The sequence below is a fragment of the Drosophila sechellia genome, chromosome 3R, assembly GCF_004382195.2.
Source record: "Drosophila sechellia strain sech25 chromosome 3R, ASM438219v1, whole genome shotgun sequence".
NCBI lineage: Eukaryota > Metazoa > Arthropoda > Insecta > Diptera > Drosophilidae > Drosophila > Drosophila sechellia.
This window is the reverse complement of record NC_045952.1, coordinates 16,016,608-16,038,591: the sequence shown is the minus strand read 5'-3', so window position 1 is coordinate 16,038,591 and position 21,984 is coordinate 16,016,608. Positions and strand designations below refer to the sequence as shown.

Sequence of the window (21,984 nt, the reverse complement as noted above, 5' to 3'; positions counted from 1 at the left end):
GTATTAAACCCGAATTCAAGCCAATTACTTCTCAAAAACTCAGTGGTAAAAGAATGTGAGGAAAAGTTTAAGCCAAACATTTAAACACTTGAACTATTCGTGGAAAACTGACAAAAACAGAGCGAATTTCTCTGGGGCAGATATAAATTGTCTTAAAAGAGCTACTTAAATCAAGCACGAGCTATACAGTCTACACAATGACCGAATGGATGGTTGGACTACTCACTTGCGGAACTGGTGGAAACGCGGCCCATCGGGATGTAGCTGCGACTGTCGCTGTTCTCCTGCGAGAAGTTGATGACATTCACGTCGTAGGTCACCACGGACGCCTGTCTCTTCCGCACAGTTTGGATGCCATCGTAGCCGGCCAGGATGCTGCAGCGCCCTTGGCGGCCACCCACTCCTCCAATGCCACCAGCCCCTCCATTGCCGGAAACGCTCACGTCCGCATCGCCGGCGCTATCTTTGCGCTTGAACAGTGGCGACGTGACATCCCGGTGCTCATCGCCGCATCCCTCAACCGGCGACAGCGTGGAATCGAGTATGATCTCCGGCTTGGGCGATATGTTGGACTGTGAGGGCATTTGGGGATTTGGCTGCGGCACTGGAACGGGCATCGGCAGGCTGGTCACCACATCCAAGGACACAGTGGATGTGTCACTGGGCATATAACCAGGTGCGGCGGCATGCGGCGGCGGCGATAGGAAGTACACATTGATGGACGCCGACTGCGAGTTGGAAGCGGCGGAAGAGTCCATGGCACCTCCGTTCGGCACGGAAATGGACGGCGGAGCCGGTGTGTTCGGTGGGGACATCAGATAGTTGGCGCACACCTGGTCACTGAGCGTACTCAGGCGCTGTGGAGCACCAGCCGGTCGGCCCAGTGGAAAGCTCAGCGAGCGAAAGATCTCGGCCAGCTCCGAGCTGCTGGCAATGAGCAGGCCACTCGGTTCCGGCAATTCCGGCGGCGACAACGATGGTGGCGGCGTGGCCGGCTGCTGGGGCGACTCCCCAAAGCAATCGGCCAGCTGGGCCAGCTCGTCGTCGCTGCGAATCCTCTCGGGCGGTGCTTTTAGCTCACTGAAGTCAATCAGCTGCACCCCGTCGCTGAACTGCTGGATCACACTGGCGCCACTCTGCTCGCTGAGCACATTGATGTCCAGCAGGATGTCCGGCTTGTTGGGCGTGGAGTCCGTATCGCTGTGCTGCCGCTGGCGTCGCTCAAGTTTGCGTTCCTTGCCGCCGCCGCATCCGTTGTAGCTGTGCGACAATTTCCGGTTCCGGGAGCGCCGGAAGAAGCTGGATCCCTCGGAGTTGGCCTGATGTCGCTTCTTCTCCAGCGTAAAGCACTCGGTGCTCGAGCGCTTCGTCTTCGACAGCAGGGATAGAATGTTGAAGCCCTTCTCCTTCCCGGGCACTGGCTGCTCCGGCAACGCCCGCGATTCGCTAATGGTGCGCAGGAACTCCGAATCGCTGGAGGCGAATGCCTTACGCCCACAGGCCGCTGCACCCGCCTTCAGCCGGATGAAGTCCGTCTCACTGAGGGCGGCGTACTTCCCCCCGCCCGGACCACTGATAATTGTGCCGCCCGTCTGGCGCTTGAAGTACAGATAGTTGTCCTCGATCAGGCGCTTCAGCTCCTTGTTGTCCTCGGCCAGCGGCAGGTGGGTGTCGTACATGTCGTTGCCCTCGCTCTCGTCGCTGTTGAGGCCACCAAAGACCCGGTACGCGGTGGACTCCGGTTCCGGTTCGCTGTTCCCACTGCCGCTGGTCAGGCTGAGTTGCTGTTGCGGTCCATTGGGATGAGAATGCTCCTTCGAAGGGATCATCTTGCCCTCCGTCCATATCTGCGGATTGAACACTGGCGCCGGTGGCTGCAACTGATTGTGGGAGGGCTGCTGCTGCTGCAGTGCCATCATCGAGGGAGCACTGTCCGTGTGGGTGACCTTCTCGTACCGCTCCTGCTCCAAGTCCCTCAGATCGATGCTGCTGCGGCTGAGGCGGCGTGGCGGCGGCGATGGCACTCTCAGTTCATCGCACTCGTCCCTGTCGTCGTCCTCGTCGGTGGCCGGCTGCAGCATGTCCTGTGGGCAAAGGACAATCACTCAAAGGGAAGTCATGGTGGTGCATCAATTACGCACAGCCACAAGGGAAAAGGAAAAACTCTCGAGCGGAGTGCTTCCCTCTAGCATCTAATCTAATCGCTCCACATCCGTTCATTGAGGATGGGCAAAAAGCTTTAGTGCAGGATGTCAATGTTGCCCGCTTGTATACATGAACTGCATGGGTTTAAAGTCTTTATATATTTATTTAGTCAACTATCAGGGCTTATCTGCATCTTTAGCAATTTTACTCAATAAAAAATAAATAATGTTTTATTAAACTACTGAGTGATCTTCAGATTGACACGCAAATGCAAGTACTAAAGCATATATTGGTTTAATCAAAATGAAACATTTTTATGTATCTTTTAGGTCTGTTTCAAAGCTAACATAGTAACATTTAATATCCCTCCAAACTCACCTCCAAGTTACTGAGCGCACTGTGTGTCTCCTCGCGGGCGGATGTGGCATTCAGATCGCAGTCGCTGGGATGCAGATAGCTCAGGCTGGTAGGCTGCTGGGTGTGGCCCATGTGGACGCTGTTTAGGAGGATATTGGAGCTGGTGCGGCTGAGGGCCTTGCGCTGACGAATCGCCTCCCTGGAAAACCACAGAGCACAGATCAGCAATTAAGCAAACTCATCCACTTCGACCAGCGACCGTCGACCATCCGGGTAAGAACTCACTTAAAGATGCGCCAGTACATCACCAGCATCACAATGCCGGGTATCCAGAAGCTCACCGAACTGGAGATGAGGGCGTAGGCCTTGTTGACCACAAACGAGCACTGGTCCGGATGCAGGGAAATCTCCCGCAGGTGCTCCTCCGTCGTGTACCAGCCCAGGAAGATGGGCGTGAAGGATATGAGGGCGGGCAGGATCCACACATTGGCGAGCATGAAGCAGACCGTTTTGTGTGTCATATTCAATGGATACTCCAGTGGACGCACAATGGCGTAGTATCTGTTAAACAGAGGAGGGGGTCATCTTTATTAATGGAAATGAATTGCGGACAGGTCCTCCACACAAAGGTGCCAGGTGGCTTTCAGCCATCTCCTCCAGCTCCCCTTCCTTTTGGCCCACTAATTGATTATCGCTCTTTGGTTGGCTGAATAATTGTGTTTCGGTACTCAGGTTGCCATGCACAGAAATCGATTTATTAACCTTTCAAAGATCCTGTTGCATTTAAATGAAGGATAAATGCTCTTAACCGAATTCATTATCGGAATCCGTGAAAATAAGGTGGTGTATTCTTTTTAATTATCAATATATTAATAAAAGCAATTGAAATGAAATAATTAATAATCCACGTATATTGAACCACATAATTTTATCGAAACTTAATGCTACTTATAAAGAGTGTGTGATTTAAAAAGAAGACAATATATTGTAATGATTATGTTTGGAACATTACAGATTTATTAGTTTAGCCAAATTTCCGTTAGTGGCCATCATTAATTCCCTAATTTCGATAGATTCTGGTTGAATTTCCCTTTGTTTCTTGGCATGTTTTGTGGCCCATGGAAAGGTGAGCGAAACACAAATTAATTAAAACAGACAAAAGGCCCATGACTCCAGTGTCCATCGACCATCCCTCCATTGTTGCTGGTCAGCCCGAAAATCGCAGCTGTTGGTGCCTTCCAAGTGGGGAATGGCGCCAATTAACGGCTTGACCGGATGGAGAAGCTTGTGGGAGTTGGGTGGAATATGGGGAACGCCCACGTTTCGGCCAGCTGCAAATCATTTGGGCCGCATTCATCATACGGGCGGGCCTAATGTTTGCTTTTGATGTGCGCGCCTTTCATAGTAATTAATTGTTTCTTCTTGGCAATTCGCCGAGCTTTGGTATTGAAAGTGATTTGGTTGCCAGGCATCTGGGCAAGATTAATGGTATTTGGCCAAACTAAACGGCTTTCTTCAGTGGCTCAGCCCAGCACAATTGACTTTAAACCGTTTCATATATATGGACACTCACCTGTCCACCGATATGCAGCACAGGTGCAATATGCTGGCCGTGGAAAAGTAAACATCCAGGCTGTTGTACACGTTGCACATGAACGGTCCGAACATCCACTTTCCGCCGGACAGTTCCACGGAGGCGTTGAATGTCATCGCACAGAGGGCCACCAGCATGTCGGCCATCGCCAGCGACACAACAAAGTAATTGGTTATCACCCTGCGAACGAAACAAAAGCCCAGGAATTTGTGAATATGGCGTGGATCTGGGCGGGATTTGACCAGCTTCCCCCACCATCTAACCACCTGTCACAGCGCAAAACCACGCCAAACGTAATGGCATATGGCATGCATCATATGTGCACATGCCGCTGTACTAAGCTCTTTGGCCTTCCTTCCGTTGGCCAAGCAGTGCACCACTGCTTTCCATTTCCATTTCCTGTTCCGGTGTTCCGGAGTTTGGAGGCAATAGGTCACCGGTATGCAGCAATTTCCTTGGCTGTCAAAAGTCACTCGACTCACCAGGCAGCTGCCACCTTCAGCTGCAAGCTACTGGCATGTGAAGTTATCATCTTGTCTTCGGGGCGAATGTGGTTTAAGGAGCTGTTTATGCGAAACTGAAAGCACCTTTGTGCTCCCAAGTCATTTATTACATCGTGCGACATCTATTACGTTGGAAAGTGTAGTTGTACAACAATGTCTAATACATGTTATTAACGTATATTGTTATATATTGACTTAATAGGATGTTAAGGAATGAAGTTCAATTAAATCAAGATTATGTTAGTTATTAATCTGTGCATTTAGAAAGGCTGTTAATTTTGAAAGATCCTTTTATGTCAAGGCGTTCCATCCTTTATGCACTGCTTTATTTTGTAATATCTCAACGAAATTCTATATTGCGAACGCTCTATCCTAAGGTAATAAACGATAATCTGAGCACTTTAAGCTGCTTTGGCGGGATAATAAAGACTTTAATCAACATCTACCCTCGTTGCAGAAGGCATAAACGTTGCGCAACATTAAACGGATGTCGTGGGTGGGCGAGAGGGGGCGTGGCCGGGGGCGCTGGCGGCGGCAGAGCGCTCAATGGTATGCTACACTTATTTGCACTGCACTCTGGGGCGTCCTGTCATCGCGACGCTGACATGGCAGCGATGGGCTTGGGATCGGCTTGTGTGCCGCATTTAACTTCGTTTTGTGCTTTATTATTCCACTTGTCGCTCATTTAAATTACATTTATTACGCTGGCAAAAAGGATTCGCCCTGCCGTGCCACTGTTTGTTTGCCATTTGCATTGTCCTGCGACCCTTGCGGCAATGACCCTCAATTAAACTCAGTTACAGGTGGTGGAAACAAAAGTAATTGGATATAGACTTACCGCAGCTTTCGATTGCGCTGCACTGAAATGATGACCAATGCGTTGCCGAGGACAGCGGCCAGGATAATTGACGAGAAGATGAATCCTTTGAGCAGCAGCAGCGATAGATCCAGCCAGCTCTCCTCCAGCTCCGCCTGGCTATCCACCGCAATCTCACTGCCATTGGCAGTTATGTTTGGGCCAACTGTCGAGAGGAACTCAAACGTGGACTCCGAGGAAGAGTAGGATGAAAAGGGCGAGGAGTAGGAGCCATCTGACGATGTGGCTGTTAATGATAGCGAAGTCAACGAGGCATCCACAAATTGCGATGTTATAGGCAAACTGCTCGTCGTCGTCGTCGTCGTTTTGGCTGCTGCTGTCGTGGAAATGTGGCTTGTTAATGTTGCAGGTTGCAGGTGGCTGGCGTTGGTGACTGATGTTGCTGCTGCTTGTGAGGTTGCTGCTCCTGTTGCGGCTGTTATGGGTAATGTCATTGTCGTGGCCAGAAGGTCAGCCACGTAAACCCCTGACATCTCGTCGATTTCGCAGCCCGATGGAGTCGCAGCTCATTCAAGTTGCTCCGCCAATGCTTTTTCGCTGTACTTGTCGTTTATTTTTGTCCCGGCTGCTGTGCGTAATTTAAAACTCGAGTAATTGCAATCTGCAATGCAAACAAGGCTGCCGAAGTTTGCCGCCATCCTGGTTGCCAATGTTGCTCCTCTGCGATTCCAGTATTTGCTCACAGCTCCGACTGTGGGTCTCTGCTCCATTTCCCAATCTTCCATAGGACGCTTTTACCGTTCGAGTTGCTGGAAAAAAGTCGAGATTCGCGCTTCGATTTGGCACTCAAGCGCGCAACAGTCGGCGACACGGGAACTGCAAATGAATAAATAAATAATTTATGAAATAATCGGCGAGTGTGTGTGTGGCTGTGAAACTGCATGGAAATTGGCGAAATGGGAATTCAAACGGTTGCGCCGCCCGGGGTGTTTTTATGTACATACACAATATTCAACAGGGGGTATAAACCCTATTGCCTATTTATGTGTCGGGAGTAACACATAAATGGGATTCTTCTGTTGCTCCAGTGCCCCGTCAAATGTCCGTCCGTTAAAAGTTCGCCACTTCAACTTTGCTACACTACATTAAAATAACAGACATATATTGCGTATACGCAGTGTGTGCACTCGGCATGCATCTGCATTTCTATATCCCCAGCGAGACAGCGATGCTGTCAAGTGCTGACACTTGTGCAGAGTGGAATGCGGAATATGGACAAGTTGTTGCTCTAAAAGTGAGATTAAAGCGAGATTATCTGCACGCAGCCAGTGGGAAAGTTGTTCCAGTAGTGCCTCACGCCTTGGCGCAGTGAAAACTGCAAATCCTTTTTGTCCTGGTGGTTGTAAGTAAAACAAAAGACTCTTCATAATCTGTGGTAATCTGAAAGTTTTTTTTTATTATTTTAAGCTTTAAGCGACTCAATTTGGCCGTAAAAAAGCTAACACATCATCGGGTAAAAGCTGAAAGCGTGCTTACACTTCAGTTTCGCCCCCCGCAACATTGAATTGAAGCTGAATCCGTCCTTGGCACTCAGACAAATCGCTGGCTACACGTTTTCATTCCACTTATTCTGTGCACTGCAGATGCCCTGCTCTCATTCCATCCTTCAGAGTTTTGAATCTAATATTTTTAAGGATTTATGTACTTATACAGATAACCTTGCCGAATTGATTGCATTGCGTTGTCCTTGAGCTGTCGATTCGACTTGTTTACCCAGGCCATCCCAGTCACAACCTCCTGCTCGATTGGCAACTTAATATTTTAATGCTCGGACTTAAACCACATCAGTGCGCTCTATCATCCTTGGCTTATACATTTCACAAGCCATTATTTATTGGTCTCTCTCGACCGTCTAAAGTCCTTTGGCCCACTCACACTCTATTTGGCTTAATTATTGGCATCGCGGAAAGTTTACAAAGCCGCTGCCCTTCCGGCAGTTGGGGCTCCGACTAAGCGCAAACGTCAACAAGAACCGGTTCGTGCTGGTCCCGGGTGCTGGGTGTACGGATAGTGCGCCGGCTCCTGGCCAGAGGACTCCTCCGTATCCTCGAGTGGGCGGGGTGCAAAGTGCAAACTTCAAAGTACCGCGCGCGCGCACAGGACACGACTAATTCAATTAAATCCCTTCGCCATCCTGGCCCATCGACGAAGGACACACGGTGGACGTCGAGGGGCATTATCTGCCGAGCCATTTGAGGACTTAACTCCTTCGGAGCATTAGCAAACTGATAAAGCGGGCAAGAGCAAATAATTGATTCACTGGTAAATTCGAAAGGCAAACACTGAGGCCAGTTATTGAGTGTCCCCTGACTTTTCAACCTTCGCTGGGCAAATTGATTATTGTATAATCAGTTTCCTGTTTTTCAGCTGATAATAAGTTATGGGAAGCCTTAACTATTTTCCACTGGCACAAACTATTTAATTTGGCTGAAACCCTATGCAATTTGGGTTTCATCCTTCAGGCAGTGAATACTGTAATGGCAAACTGCCCCAGGCCCCTAAAATAACGAACGAACAATTTGGCAGAGAGATTTCGAAGCATTTTACATTTGCCGAAATGAATTGCGCTCTAATTTCGTGCTTTTACATTCAATTAATTAAATAGCACATTTTATCAGATATTTTATGAAATCGCGTTGAACAAGGTCACTTTCCATACCGACATATCTGTCGGATAAAAAGTAACAACACATCGAAATATTACTTTGCGTTGGTCGTCCAATTAGTTCGCACATATAATCTGTTGATAGATTGAAAGAGAAGAACTACAGTGCAAGGTAATCCCTCAGATACGGGTTTGTCAAATTACATTTTTCGCAACTTTATGGCAATGTTCGTTCTATTTTTTGTTTTTCGTCCGTCAAGGATACGTTTTCAGCAGTTGGCAAATAGATAAATCCTTCAGGGCCTTAGCTGGAAAAGAGGTCGTCCCACGTACGTAGAGTTAGTAAATAAATAAATGCCAGCTGGGGGTCACCAGGTCGAGTTTGTGTGTGGGTCGTGTCCGGGTCATGTTTGTGTAAATTAGTGGCACAAATAAACACTCGACCAGTAGCTGCAACAGCTGCACGAATGACCATCCCGGCAGCGTACAGAAAAACACTCGATTGATGGATGGTTGATGTCTGACCAGGGACCGAGTTTAGATAATTGAAAATTCTCGTGATTTGCAGCCAACTGTTATTGAAGGTCGACCAAGTGTGCTCAGCTTATGTCTTCCGGGGCGTATGAGAAATTTGATTTGCCAGCCTTCTTCTTGACCCATTCTCGCTTGGCAGTCGACAATCGGCAGTGCTCGCAATCTGGTTTTAAATGCCTGCTGACAGTCAGTCAGTCAAAGGAGAAGCTTCCAGCCAGCCCAGGTGTGCAAGATTTGTTTGCCCAGCAAATTGAACCTAATGCGGCTCACGAATGGCATTTAAATAAGCCAGCTGCGAAGCTGGGGAGTTCTCCAAGCCTTTTCCCATCCGGAGAACTGGCAAAACAGGAAAACTGGCCCCAGGCTACAGGATACAATGCGAAGACAACTGTCAACATTTAAATAAGATTGATCGATTGGCAGCGTCAACGGCATTGACATTGCCCCCATTGTGGTGGGTGTTGGGCCTAATGCCATCGACATCGCCATCAGGGGCGTGATGGACTTTACACGCGCTCAGATTTCCATTAAACAGGATGCCCCACGGTTACGCTGGATACACTTAAAAGATAATATTAATAATAATATTAGAATACCTGAAACCTATTGCCATTGCGAATGCTAAGAGGGTATTTAGGTCTCATATAGATATGGTATTTCGGAATTAGGGGGAATTTCTATACTGATTATTTAGCAGTTTTAGGGAGTTACTGAAAAATATACCTTTAAGGTTATTAAAAAAAGGGTTTGATATAATTTATTCATGTCATACTTTTGACAACCTGTCAACATATTCTGGGTGTCAAGCGATGTGGGTTTATCAGTAAGCAATCATTAAACGCGTTTATTAAGCCGCCATAAAAAATATTTCGTGGCTTATCGACGAATACCTGAAAAAGTCAGTTTAAATATCATCGGACTGAAGTGACAACCCGGAAATTGATGTAAAAGCTGGTCAACAACAAACCCACATAAAATTCGCATTAAAAATGTATTTTTTGATTTTGCTGTAATTTTTCCAAAAGCAGACTTTACAATTAGCTTTCCAATTTGAATGCCAGTCACTCTCATTGAATCCTATTTTGCACTTGCTCGGTGGGCGACAAATTGGTGGCGCTTCCGTTTGGGATTTGCCGCTTGATTCGCTTGTTTACGCTGACCAGCGGGCTGCCTTTTGGCCGGCATTAGAGTGCATAACAAATCACTTAGCACCCGTCCATCAGGGATCTAATCAGGCTCGCATGGGGCCGCTAGCATTTGGCTATATAACTTGCTATCTGCCGCGCTGCTGGCATCAGTTGTCCCGCAAAGCAGTCCCAAAGCGCAACGCGGTCCCATTCGATCGTCCGACTATTAAGTTAATAGTTCCAGCGCTTCCGGAGTGTCCAGTCCTGTCCTGGGAGGTCAGTCGCTCGTAAAGGCCAGAGAACAGCTAGCAGCGAACACCGAACGCCCAGTTGGCCCAGTTATGTGTGGTCCTAGTTATTGCACACTGCTGCTAATAGCGGCTTCCTGCTACATCCTTGTTTGCAGTCATGCGAAGTCCTTGCAGGTGAGTCTCGGTCAAAGTGGGGAGAAAGTGGTGGGGGTGTTGCTACTGGGGCTTGTTGGCCAAACAAGCGCCACTTAATTAGTGTTATTTGCCCAGGCACAAGTTCGCAAGCTTAGCGTGATAATTTCCAACGGCTGTTGAAATTCTTGGATTTTCGGAACGGAAATTTTGGGGCGAAAAGTTTTCACTTTGCCGTGTGCTCCGCAGCATTCTGTGGCACACTCATTTCCCGTCTGTCAACTGCACTTGAAGTGCTACCAATTAGTTTGCAGATACTGCAACTATTTTTTTTTCTGCCAGCAGGCAATCAATTGGCATCCAATTAACATTTCGGTTGCAATGCCAGCCACACTGCGTATACGTGTTGCGCAACATATCCTCTCACCACTAATTAAAATAACTTTCCCTTGATGTTTGGCAATGCAGATTTAATAAAACCCAGTAGACCCTAATTAATCAAAAAGACATAATTATAACAAGTTTACGCATAGTTCATTGAGTTGGGAATTTGTGGTGTTGTATTTGGTTTTAGGCGAAATGATTTCGTTTGATATCGAATCCACAAGTGTTTCGTAATCAATTTGGCACATGATAAAATATTTAGTGTTATTACAATTCAAAAAGTGAATAATAGGTGTAACTATTATTTAATTACAAACTTATTCTCTTTCATTTATTGTCAGGGAATATTTTACTCGTACATATATGTAAATACCCATTAATGGCCATAAAGGATTCAATTCATTTTTTTCTAACTAAAAGAAATTAAAGTAAAAACCAATACAACAATGAACTTTTTTATGTCAGCTCAGAATAAGAAATTAATAGTAATTATTATTATTATTATTATCGACTGTGCACTTTTGCTGAGTGTATTCGAAAATGCTGTGCCAAATGAAGGTTTAATATCAAGTATACGCCCACGTAGACATCCGCTTAGAGTGAGCGTTTATGTGCGATTTACAAGCCGATTTCAGGTGTTGGCATTTCAATCTACATTGAGTTGTCTAATCAAGCGGCACACGCTGATCTGCCTTCCATGCCTGGATGTAAATTGAAACAATAAAGTCCTTGACTCGCACATTCACACTAACACTCACATCCACACGCACACCCACACACACACACCCGCACACACAAGTCGCTTGGAAGGACTTCTATGCGTGTGTGCAGCTCACGTACGAGTATGAGCATAAATAGGCGGCATAAAAATAACTTAACACGTGTCGACAGTTTGGCAGCGTGGGAACCCTCAGTAAAAAAAACAACATACTCCAAGGAAATATCTCAAATATTTAGCTCCCTTTCTCCTGTTTTTTTTTGGGCCTCTGCTTTTATGGCATTTTTTATTTGTGCAGGGCACGAGCAAACTGGATTTGGGAAATCACATCAGCGCCGGCTCTGCCAGAGGATCATCATCAGCAACTTCTCCGGCGTTGAGCGAGGCACGCCAAAAGCGCGCCATGGGCGACTACAAAGAGCTGACTGACATCATTGACGAGCTGGAGGAGAATAGCCTGGCCCAGAAGACCAGTGCCACCATGCAGGTGGCCGCCATGGCGCCACAGGGCCAGGAATTCGATTTGGATAGCATGCCGCCACTGACCTATTACCTGCTGCTCCAAAAGCTGCGACAGCGTAAGTTGCCTAGTACGGATCACACTGCGTATACGCAACATTTGGTCGGGAGATGGACACGTGCTAAAATGTGAAGGATATATGTATAGAGGGGAAGTCCTTCTAATTGGTTCCCGAATCACGTTCCCATTTCACGCCACCATCTCCATCATGTTGGCATACTTTATACATAAGCTTTTCCTCATTTTTTGCAGAGAGAAAAACATAATATGAAAATCTTATTGCCATTTAATATGCATGTCGTTTCTTTACTTTACAAGAGATTGGAATATTTAAATGAATATATTTTATATTCAGAAAAAAAAAGAACAATTTCCATACTTAATGACAATGCTACAAAAGTCAGAGAAATCTGTAACTTTTACTGGAAAAATTCTTTCAAAATTGCCAGTGATTTTAGGCAAAAAAGGGTTTAGTTATCCCTTCAAGGTTTTTCAAATTTAGTTAACCATTCATTCATTTATGTTATTCAATCTTGGAAAATATTACTTATCCAAAGAATGTTGGATACATTTGAACAAAATTGTTTGAAAATTTCGCATTTTTTTCCTTATCAAAATGCTTATACCCTATTTCCATTTGGACAGTGCAGAGTAATGGGGAGCCCGCTTATCGCGTGCGAACGCCACGCCTTGGCCGCAGCATTGACTCCTGGCGACTCCTGGACGCCGAGGGGGCGACGGGAATGTCGGGCGGCGAGGAGGCCATCGGCGGGCAGTTCATGCAGCGCATGGTTAAGAAATCGGTGCCGTTCAAGCCACGCCTGGGCAAACGTGCTCAAGTGTGCGGTGGCGATTGAGTCACGACAAGGGCGCGAGGACATGGCACGGCACGGAATCGGACTGCGGATGGAGGACGGAGGACGAGCCCAGGACAAGGTTGAGGCCAGGCGACTGGCCCTCGAGTTAACATAACCAAGCCATAATGGCCAGCTGAATTCGACGCGACGCAAAAATAATCCACATATATGCATAGTGAATAGTGAACTCTACTAGTTACCAGCGCTATAACCCTGATTTGAGAGGAACTAATGAAGTGTATATACCGTACATACATATATTTATTATTTATTTAAATAAATTGTGCAGCCCCCAAAAGTGGCGTTGATTTTGCATTCCAAATGAGCCGGCAATGAAATAAACCTGGCAATTTCATTAACGACCTGCGCTTACTACGGTTATATGTCCACAATACACTACCATTGCCATTTCCCAGTTAAATTTATGAGAATTTCATAACCATTGGTAGGGCGCGTAAATTGGAAAAATGCGGCCAACATCCGTTGCCAAAAAATCGCCCATGAGTGCTGGCCATGGCAACTGCCGTTTGCAGTTGGCCCATGTGTGTGCATTTTGACTGATAAAATATCTCGGTTTCAAAAAACCAGTGCCACAATTTTGGCCCGGCCAAAAGCTTCTGGCTTTATTTGGCCTGATGAAGCATAAAAAATTGTGCGGGGATTGCAATGAATGCGGAAACGGATACATTTTATGAATGTTTTTTCAGTGGAGAACTTTAATTTAAACTATCCACCGCTTTATTTAAATTCAATAAATGCAATATATAATTCGATACTGTACTCGTAATCAGGAGTATATAAACATCGTAGCATATAATATATAACATTTATCCATAATTCTTTAACTTTTTTCTAATGCCACACCGCTTGATGCTTTAATCTTGTAATAAATTAAAACGGAAAGTCATTTAATTCCGTTTCCATTGCTGACTCGGGCTGACGCAGCTGTTTTTGCACAGCCTCAGCAGCTGGAAGTTTTTGCAACTCATTAGGAACTTGCCACATGCCAATTAGTTGGTCTAACCAGGCGTTCTCCATTCGCCCCAGTGGCCGTGATCCACAATCCCAGCTTATGCCAGCTTCAATTATTGACCCCAGGTGGTTGAGGAAGGACTGGAACTTAACCATTCGAAGGTTTAGGGTTCGCCTGCATTCTGGCTTCGATCATACATCACGTAGTCGGCAATCTAAGGAGCAACTAAACAGAGGATATATATGTGCATGAATCGTGCTTAAATTGCGATAATGGCCACACAGGCCAGGCTTCCGACCGCCTCGCCCCGAACGAGATATTGAAACATTATAACTGCAAAATGGTAATAAATTTATCTCCACCTCTGGGGGAAAATGAACCAAAAAAAAGGAGCAATCGAGGAAGTCGCGAGCCAGACACGCACATGTAGGCTTGGTAAAAAGCGTGCTGCACTCTAAAAAAAAAACCAAGTTTATTTATAGGCATTTTATTGCAATGAATCTGAATCAGCTAAAAGTTTGCATTATATATAAATATAAAATCTAAATTTGCAATACTACAATCAAAGAAACATATTTTTCAGCAATATTGTAATAGCTACAAGTATTTTTTTGAGTGTATGCGACTGGGAATCAGCAGGAACTTTGCATGATAGCAGGCGTAGATTTACAGCCGGTTCGTTGCGTAAGGTTAAACTACCTTAGCATTAACATCAGCTGGCTTCTGCTCCGGCTTCCTGCCGATGTGGGCGTGGAGGAGTCCTTTCCTGGTCCCGTTCGGAGGTTTCTGTCTATCTGGCTAACAGATATATGCATATGGGCAAAATGATAAGTTGATTGTGCCTAAGTATGCGCGTGAGTGCGTGTAAGACGAAATCACTTTGCCTGATTAAACGGCGGCATTCCGGTTCAAACCTTCATTTATCCTGGCAGCGGAATGTTTCGATATCTGTCTGCTTTGGCTCACTCAACTTGGCCAACTTGGCGAACTGGGCCATCAAGGGGAATTGTTAAAAATGTGTGCTAATATGGCGCAAGTCTCACAGCTTCGAGTACAACCCTTATTTATGGAACCGCAACGGACTGATTTAAATTAATGGCCCCATTTTCGGCCCCCTTCAGTGGGTGTGGCACTCTCTTAATCAAATTTCAGCCAAACCGAAAAGGGCTTCAAATTGGCTTTGTGTGTGTTTTGGCCACAAAAGCGGGCCAGATTATTTATGTGCGTTGGTATTGTGTGTTTGCGGGCACTTTGATGTTTTTGAGTACACCTGCATAATGGCCGTGAGTTTATCGCGATTCTGGCATCTAATATTAATTAGTAGGGGCTACCGACCTGTCGAAGTGATTGATAATTCGAGATTATCGACTTTCTCGAGTGACCTGTGATACATTTACTCACATTGGCTTACTTTGAGGTGGCCCAGGAAATTGACAGGCAATTGGTTAGGACCACATTTAATTGCCAACGTTAGCTAGTCAAACTGTCAATCAGTAACGAGTTGTGAGAAGTATACCATCGTCATTATCGTTAAGTATCCACGCAGCCAACAAAAAGTAATTATGAAACTTTTCGTATAATCTTTGTTTAGCATTGAAATCCTTACAATTCTCTTCAGCCTCAAGTTCTTTGCACTTGGAAAATTTAAAAATATTTGGCCAACATTTATGGGATTTCCGAAGTCTTCCGTCCAACTATTTCGCTTCGGTACTGATAAACTTTTCATAAGGCTTTTGCTATTTCTGTACTTCCAAAGTACACGTAGTCCTCGGCTCTGACCCTCGGCCAAATACCAAAAAGTTTTGAATGGATCCGGGTGCAAAATCCGCCCTTTCCCCTTCCACCAAATGCAGTTACGCCGGAGTGAAGCAGCCGAAGAGCTCTTGGCTATAAATCCGGTGACGGACAGGTTGGCGACGCCTCCGTCAGCTTTGCAGCGAACTAAAGCTGCAAGTTTTCCTCGTTTTTTTCTTTTTTTTTTTGTTTGAGTATTTTAGCCATTTCCATGGACTCGCTGTTGTTGCCAGTGCAATTTCTGCTGCCCTTGCATGGCATCGGGAATTTAGAAATTGCAAATGCAGCAGCCACATTAGCACACACATACTCCTGCCGAGCAGCAATTCCAACACAATGCTCCTGCTTTTGCTGCTGCTGCTGCTGTTGCAGCTGCTGCTGCTGCAATTGAGGCCTTCCGAGGAGGAGCACGGGGTCACCACCACCACCACTACCACCCAGAGGGCACAATAGCGACCGAAAACCAATCGAAAAATTCAGTTTTTGGCAATACGCGTCAGTGGCCTCTTGGCATTGGCAGTGGCTTTGACGTGGCCGCTGACGGTGCCACTGACATTGGCATTCCCGAGACCCCAGCTCCTGCTCCGATTCCTGTCATGATTTACAGTTGGTCTTCTTCAATGCGATATATATAACACTATTATGCAGTGTACCATATTGGATGTGTGGCATGTGGAATTTCATTCGTCAAAATGCTCATTGAAAAATATCGTGCAGGCTGACTTATAGCAATTTCAAATACTCGTTTGTCAAATCTCACTGGGAAATGCGGCAATAATTTCAACTTAAATAATTTGAAATGTGTCACTTTGAAATGCCTTTGAAATACATCTATTGGAATGAGTACACAAAATTCTGACAGATACTTTTTAAAGGACATCCAATTCTCTGCTCAGTTGGCCATTTATAAAATTTAAGTCTAAGCTTTTAGGAAATGCAACAGTTTCTTGGGAACAACTTCATTGAATACAATAGAAATACTATCAAAGTGACTTAAGTGTGCATTTTGTAACTAGCTGTTAATGTTGCTGTAAAAATCTGATATCCCTAAGTAATTTGGCGCAAAAACTTCATTTGCACCACATGCAGACGTTTGAGTTATGCAAGTTCAAAGTTCGGGATATTTGACAAAGATTTGCCGTTAAACTGCCATACAATTTAGTGCTGCTTAGTGGAAGTTTCACTTTGGGAGTGTTGACTGTAGCTGCAAGCAGTTACACACTTGCTGTGTCAGAGTGCAACACTTTGTTTTGTTGATTTTTATTTAATATGCTAGTGACTCGGCAGGATCTGCGGCATGACCAGCCCCAACAATCCACGCCCCCAATCACGCATGACTGAGTTGCTCCATGCTTGAACCCCCAGTCATCATCCATCAATTTGCCTATGACATTCTGGCTGATGTGGCGAATTTGCCAACACTCCGGCTCGCAGTGTCAGTCCGCCCTATTCGTTTTCGTTTAATTACCGTCAATTAGGCAAACATTGTGGTGCTGGACACAGAGGCCTGCATATAATCAAATTACATGCCATGTCAGGATGGCCAAATGGCCAAATGGCTAGCTGGCTGGCAATGGCTTGAATGTACATAGTGCCGCGCCAGCAATCAGATAATCGCCCGGCCGCAGACCGATTCCAATAAACTGGCGCCACAAGGATGCGACTGCGATTGGGGTCGTCCTTGAGAGCAGGAGCTCGCAAGGAAGTCACTTTCAATTACGCCAGTTCACCCGGTAGCCATCCTGGCGTGACTTTTCCTGCCACTGCCAATGCCATGGCCACTTTGGAGCTGCTCCTTCTCCTGCTGCTGCTGCTGCTCCTGCCATGGTGAACTCAGTCGGACTGACAAGCTGACAGGCGGGCACTGGAAGTTGGTACACATTGGGCTATAAATATTTGTTCGATTCCATTTGGCCAGCCCGCACTTCCCAGCTACCCGGCGAAAATCAGTTTCGTGCGCCGCCTGCTTAATATAAATACAAATCAAATGCGGCCTCCCGACGGCCATTAATTGTATCGTGGATTCATGTATCGCGGCCGAGTTTTCCAGCTCCATAGTTTTCCCCGAGGGATCCACTTGGCGTGCCAAGTTCCGTTGCCCCAAGCCGGTGGAGCAGGTAATGAGAAAAATTCAATGAATCAGCACGGAAAGCGACTGTTGTTGGCTCGTGTGCTAGCTTAAATTCTGGCTAATGAATTAAAGTTATAAATAGTTTGAGTATTCAAACGAGTTGAGTATTCATAAGGAAGTAACAGTTTAAATACAAAACAAAATATTTGAAAAGCATGGCATATTTATATGAATATGAAATGAATGTCAAAAGTTCTAATACAATAATGATTTATATTGGTAAATATTATTCATATATATTTTGAAGATGGTGGATAAGCAATTCCAAGATATTTTATATTTATTACCATTCAATGTATAGCCTGTTTAATACATTTCAATCGACTTTTCTCTTTAAAACCGTAACATGTAATTCCCATAATGATTTGTATTCTTCCTCTTCGATGTCAGTTAAATGTTGCAAAGCTAATTTGGCCGGACAAGTGGCTTAAAAATAAATCACCTGCAAATATCTAATTCAAGTGCAGTGGTCGGGAGGCATTCATTCAGTGAATGAAAAATGCATGGCAGAGTGCATCGGGCACTCGACCGGATTGCGTGACAATGTGAAATGTGAAATGGCAGAAACCACAGTCCGAGCCCACAATTCTTGGCCTCTTGTCACTGAACTTCTGTTTTGAGGGTCGATCATGGGTTTATTGATAGATGACCCTGCCACTCAGGCGGACTTCGTTAACGGACATCCATAATTGACAGCCTATTCCTCGTTTCCGGTTCCGAAGAGCGACCACCATTCGATTGCACGGCTACCAATATAGTAATTATAATAAATTGCTAGCATTTTGGAGCAGAAATGACAGGAGCAGATTGCGGGCTCAGTGGTGGTTGGTTTTGCTGTTTGGAAAACGTTGGTAATTAACTTTTTAGTCGGTTTTTGGTTGCATTTTATTTGCCACACGGCGGACCCGGCTTATTAATAGTGATGCATGGCAATTATGTGGTGATTATGACGTTGGTCATATGCAAATGAGCTTTCCTGACTCCCGGGTCTCGTTGGTTGGACTTTTAATTGCTCTTGTGCGAGTCGATGGGTCACTTCCGTCACTTCCACGCGCCCCTTCCTGCAGGCGGTGGGTGTGGCCGTGGGGGCGTGGCACATTGTGACCGCTACTTTTGGCCAATTCGGTTGCATATTGACAGCTGAAGGGGGGAGAGCGGTGGGGAGCACCCATCAGAAAGCGCTTAAAGTGTCAACTTTTAAACGCTCAGCTAATTGCACTCAACGTCCTGAATAAGCTACAGACCAAATTTGTTGCACTTAATGAGCAAATTTACAAAACATTTGAGCACAATTACCGAGCCATTTAAGTTAAATGAACTGTTTCTGATGTTTTATTCCACTCCGCTCCTCTCTTCTTTTTTTTATCCTGCCCCAAAAGAAGCACACAAACGCTGCTGATGAGGCAAATGAAGGGAAAAAAGAGCCGAGTCTTAAAAAAAATGCAAAGAAAAACGAGAGCTAACCGGATTAGCGTGATTATGTAGATATATATTGTACATTCTTGCAGAATAATTACTTCATTAAATTATACACACAATTTTTGGACCATTTCTAAGTGATAACTTAAACAAATTGCAAAAATTCTATCAAATTCGTTAGTTTAAAGCCTGAAGCTATTCAATTCCACTTGCATCGTAGCCATTTGCATTATGAACTTTTTAGAAGTTATCATCGAAGTTTGATCTTTAATAGTTATAACTTTTGTGATACAACTTTAATGACTTTCCAAAGAAAACTTTGAAATTACTTTATTAGTCATCTTCAACATCATCATTTGGAAGCTGCAGTAGTTGGTTCAAATATAGGACCATTAACTGAATTTACTACCTTTGTGTTTGTCCAATAATTTATTTGTGTATACTTATTTCAACTACCCTCTCTATGGTATATTAAAACGTTTAAATGGGCTTATTTTGTTGTCCCTTCGAAAGCAACATAAATTTTGGCTGTGAGAAAAAGTTTTGTACTTTGCTTTGTTTCACTTGGCTTTAGTTTAGTTTATTATACAGAAATCGTACCTCCAACAGCATAAATATATGCATAAATATAGGCAATGTGAAAAGAGGATAAGTAAAAAAATCTGAAACTTAAAACCAACTGGCTGCCGAGTTGGGGAAAGTGGCTTTGGGGCTAGTTTTCATTGCTGGATTGCTGGCACTTGATGGCAGTTTTATTGATTTGTTGTTGCTAGAGAAACTTTTCCTTTTACATGGCCCGAATTTATGGCCCCAACATCAACAAACAATGGCGGCCGAGAGACCCTGAAAACGCCGCCAAAAATTTGCATTCGCCTGAGCCAAGGCTGCTGTAGTTTTTTTTTTTTTTTCCCCCAACACTTCTGGTTGTTTTTCACATTATTCCATTTTGTTATTCACATTTTGTGCCATGCGGTACGAAAAAATGTTGACCAACGAATTTAAACAGCGTACGCCCATTTACTTGCCGTTCCTTTGATATTAACGATCCCCTCTGCATATAATGTTCATATATTCTCAAATCAACATTATTGTGTTGCGATGGGGAAGACAAAAAACATTAGCATAAAATGCTTGTGAAGCAATTCCGTGCACTGTGCGAAAAAGCGTGCGCCGTGGGAATTGTTTCGCTGCGTTTTGGGTGGCTTACAAAATTTCTGTGGTGGGTGAAACGCATCAAAACCGCACGCGCTAATTAAAAGAAATAACCAAACAAAAAGCTATGAAAACAATAGAGGAAAAAATGCTGAAAAGCAGAAGGGGTTGTGTTTGCCCGGGAAATTACTCATACGCCGCTTGGTACGTGCGCTCAGCTGGTAAATTGTTTTTAATTAATTTTTATGACCTTAAACTTTACGCTGCGTCCTGTGATGCACGGCATTCTTCGGCTGACTCATGTTGAGAAATAGAATGCAATTAGAATCGTTAGCCGAAAAGTCCAAGAAAAAAATTACCACTAAATAAAGGTTTTTTTTAGTTTTTAGAAAAGCTCTAGCTTCAATGTGGCAGTGGGTGGGTCACTCAAGAAATGGATAAGGGAAATGGAAAAGTCAATATGAGAGAATGGAGAATTATTGAAGCGTTAACGGTGACAGACAAGGCCGTACTCGAGATTTCAGGGTGCCACAGTCCTTGGCCAGCTTCATTTAACTTTTACTCACGACTCGACCACCCACTCACCCACTAACACACACACACCCACACAGCCACACACATTGTTGTTGGCCAGCAACTATTGCAATAAATATGAAGGCCATAAATGGCTGGGCCACAGAATGTCACGTGTTCGCCGCGTAGGCGGACATCGGCTGTCCTGGCTAATGCTGCCAAATCAGAGCTCAAGTCCGGGGGAAGTGGCTCAAAAATGTGGGATAACTTTTTAAAACTAAAACCACCATCTGGGCCATAAATAATGCATCATATGTTATGACTTTAAAAAGCATCTTAAGACTGCAAGGACTTTTCCAGACGTTATTATTTTATTTTGTTCGATACATTAGGTGACCTATAAGATATAATATTATTGTAATTTATATTATTATATTATATATTATATATTATATATTAATATTATATATAATTTCAAATAACAGCCAGTGAGTTTCGACTGTAAAGTAATTTGAGTGAACCTTTAATCCCGTCGCTGTTCATTTCACCTAATCGCTAACCCAAACCAACAGCCCTTGGCCATCCGGCAATGACTTTACCCCGGCTACTGATACCGGCTGCCTTTTAATCTGTTTCCCTTTTTTCCGGGCCGATTTTTACTTTGTCCGGTTGGTGCCAGCGTTGTTGCCAGGCGAACGCCTCGTCAGAGGCTTATAAAAAATGTAGACAAGTGCCGCCAAGTGGCAAGTTCCAAGTTGCGAGTTCCAAGTGCCGTTCGCCGTTTGCCGCTGCCCGGGGCAATTGGGCAACGCATTATGTCGTAGATTACGGCCTTTTGCATTATTTATGTGGGTCAGCCGACGAGCGGCGAAACGGCCTTTAATTGGATCGCAAGTGGGCCTCAATGTGCAGTCAGCCATCGTCCTTCGTCCATCAGCAGCTATTTATAAGATGCCCACTCGAATGTTTCACTCGCAGCCCGCGGCATATAATTTTCCCGTGTGTAATTCCGGCTTAATGTTAATGGGCAAGTTCACTAAAAATTAAATCCGCACACTTATTACCTGGCTGAAGTCAGACGAATTAATTCTGGGATTGCTGATTTATGTGCGTGTGAGTGGGATAAGCTCATCTAGAGGTTTAACTACATTCCGTTAAGCAACTTACTTATCTTCAAAATGCTCAAAAATATATTAAGCTTATAAAACTCATCATAAACTTTAAATTTAATAAGTAATTGCTTAGTTGATTACAAAAGTAATATTAATATGTTTATACTGCTAATGCTATCATATTATATGAATATTCAATATCCGTTAAATTGTAGATGTGTTTAAAGTATTGTTTAGTTTGTAACGCTGAGTTTTAAAACATGAATAGCAATGTAATAAAACAGTT

General features: G+C 44.6%; 2 protein-coding genes across 3 annotated transcripts in view; one reads left to right on the top strand and one right to left on the bottom strand.

Annotated features, from left to right (window-relative positions):
* The window catches only part of LOC6606647 (octopamine receptor beta-3R), a 36,320-nt gene that overhangs the window by 4,812 nt on the left and 9,524 nt on the right, over positions 1–21,984 (bottom strand). For both annotated transcript variants that reach the window (XM_032723024.1, XM_032723025.1), the window contains exons 2-6: positions 5,438–6,292; positions 4,076–4,276; positions 2,788–3,063; positions 2,524–2,701; positions 227–2,084 (exon numbers count right to left, since the gene is read on the bottom strand). In XM_032723024.1, coding sequence (XP_032578915.1) covers positions 227–2,084; positions 2,524–2,701; positions 2,788–3,063; positions 4,076–4,276; positions 5,438–5,949 — 3,025 coding nt within the window. In that variant the 5' untranslated portion in view covers positions 5,950–6,292. The remainder of the gene's footprint in view (positions 1–226; positions 2,085–2,523; positions 2,702–2,787; positions 3,064–4,075; positions 4,277–5,437; positions 6,293–21,984) is intronic.
* LOC6606646 (protein hugin) lies at positions 9,817–12,754 on the top strand. Its single transcript, XM_002031410.2, has 3 exons — positions 9,817–10,167; positions 11,526–11,805; positions 12,393–12,754. The coding sequence occupies exons 1-3, from the start codon at positions 10,084–10,086 to the stop codon at positions 12,602–12,604; spliced, it is 576 nt and encodes a 191-aa protein (XP_002031446.1). The 5' UTR covers positions 9,817–10,083; the 3' UTR covers positions 12,605–12,754.

Excerpts from the sequence above, each read along its gene's own strand:
- LOC6606646 (XM_002031410.2), top strand. The coding sequence starts at position 10,084 with ATGTGTGGTCCTAGTTATTGCACACTGCTGCTAATAGCGGCTTCCTGC. Across the intron at positions 10,168-11,525 it reads GTCATGCGAAGTCCTTGCAG|GGCACGAGCAAACTGGATTT; the intron begins GTGAGTCTCGGT and ends TTATTTGTGCAG. Across the intron at positions 11,806-12,392 it reads GCTCCAAAAGCTGCGACAGC|TGCAGAGTAATGGGGAGCCC; the intron begins GTAAGTTGCCTA and ends CCATTTGGACAG.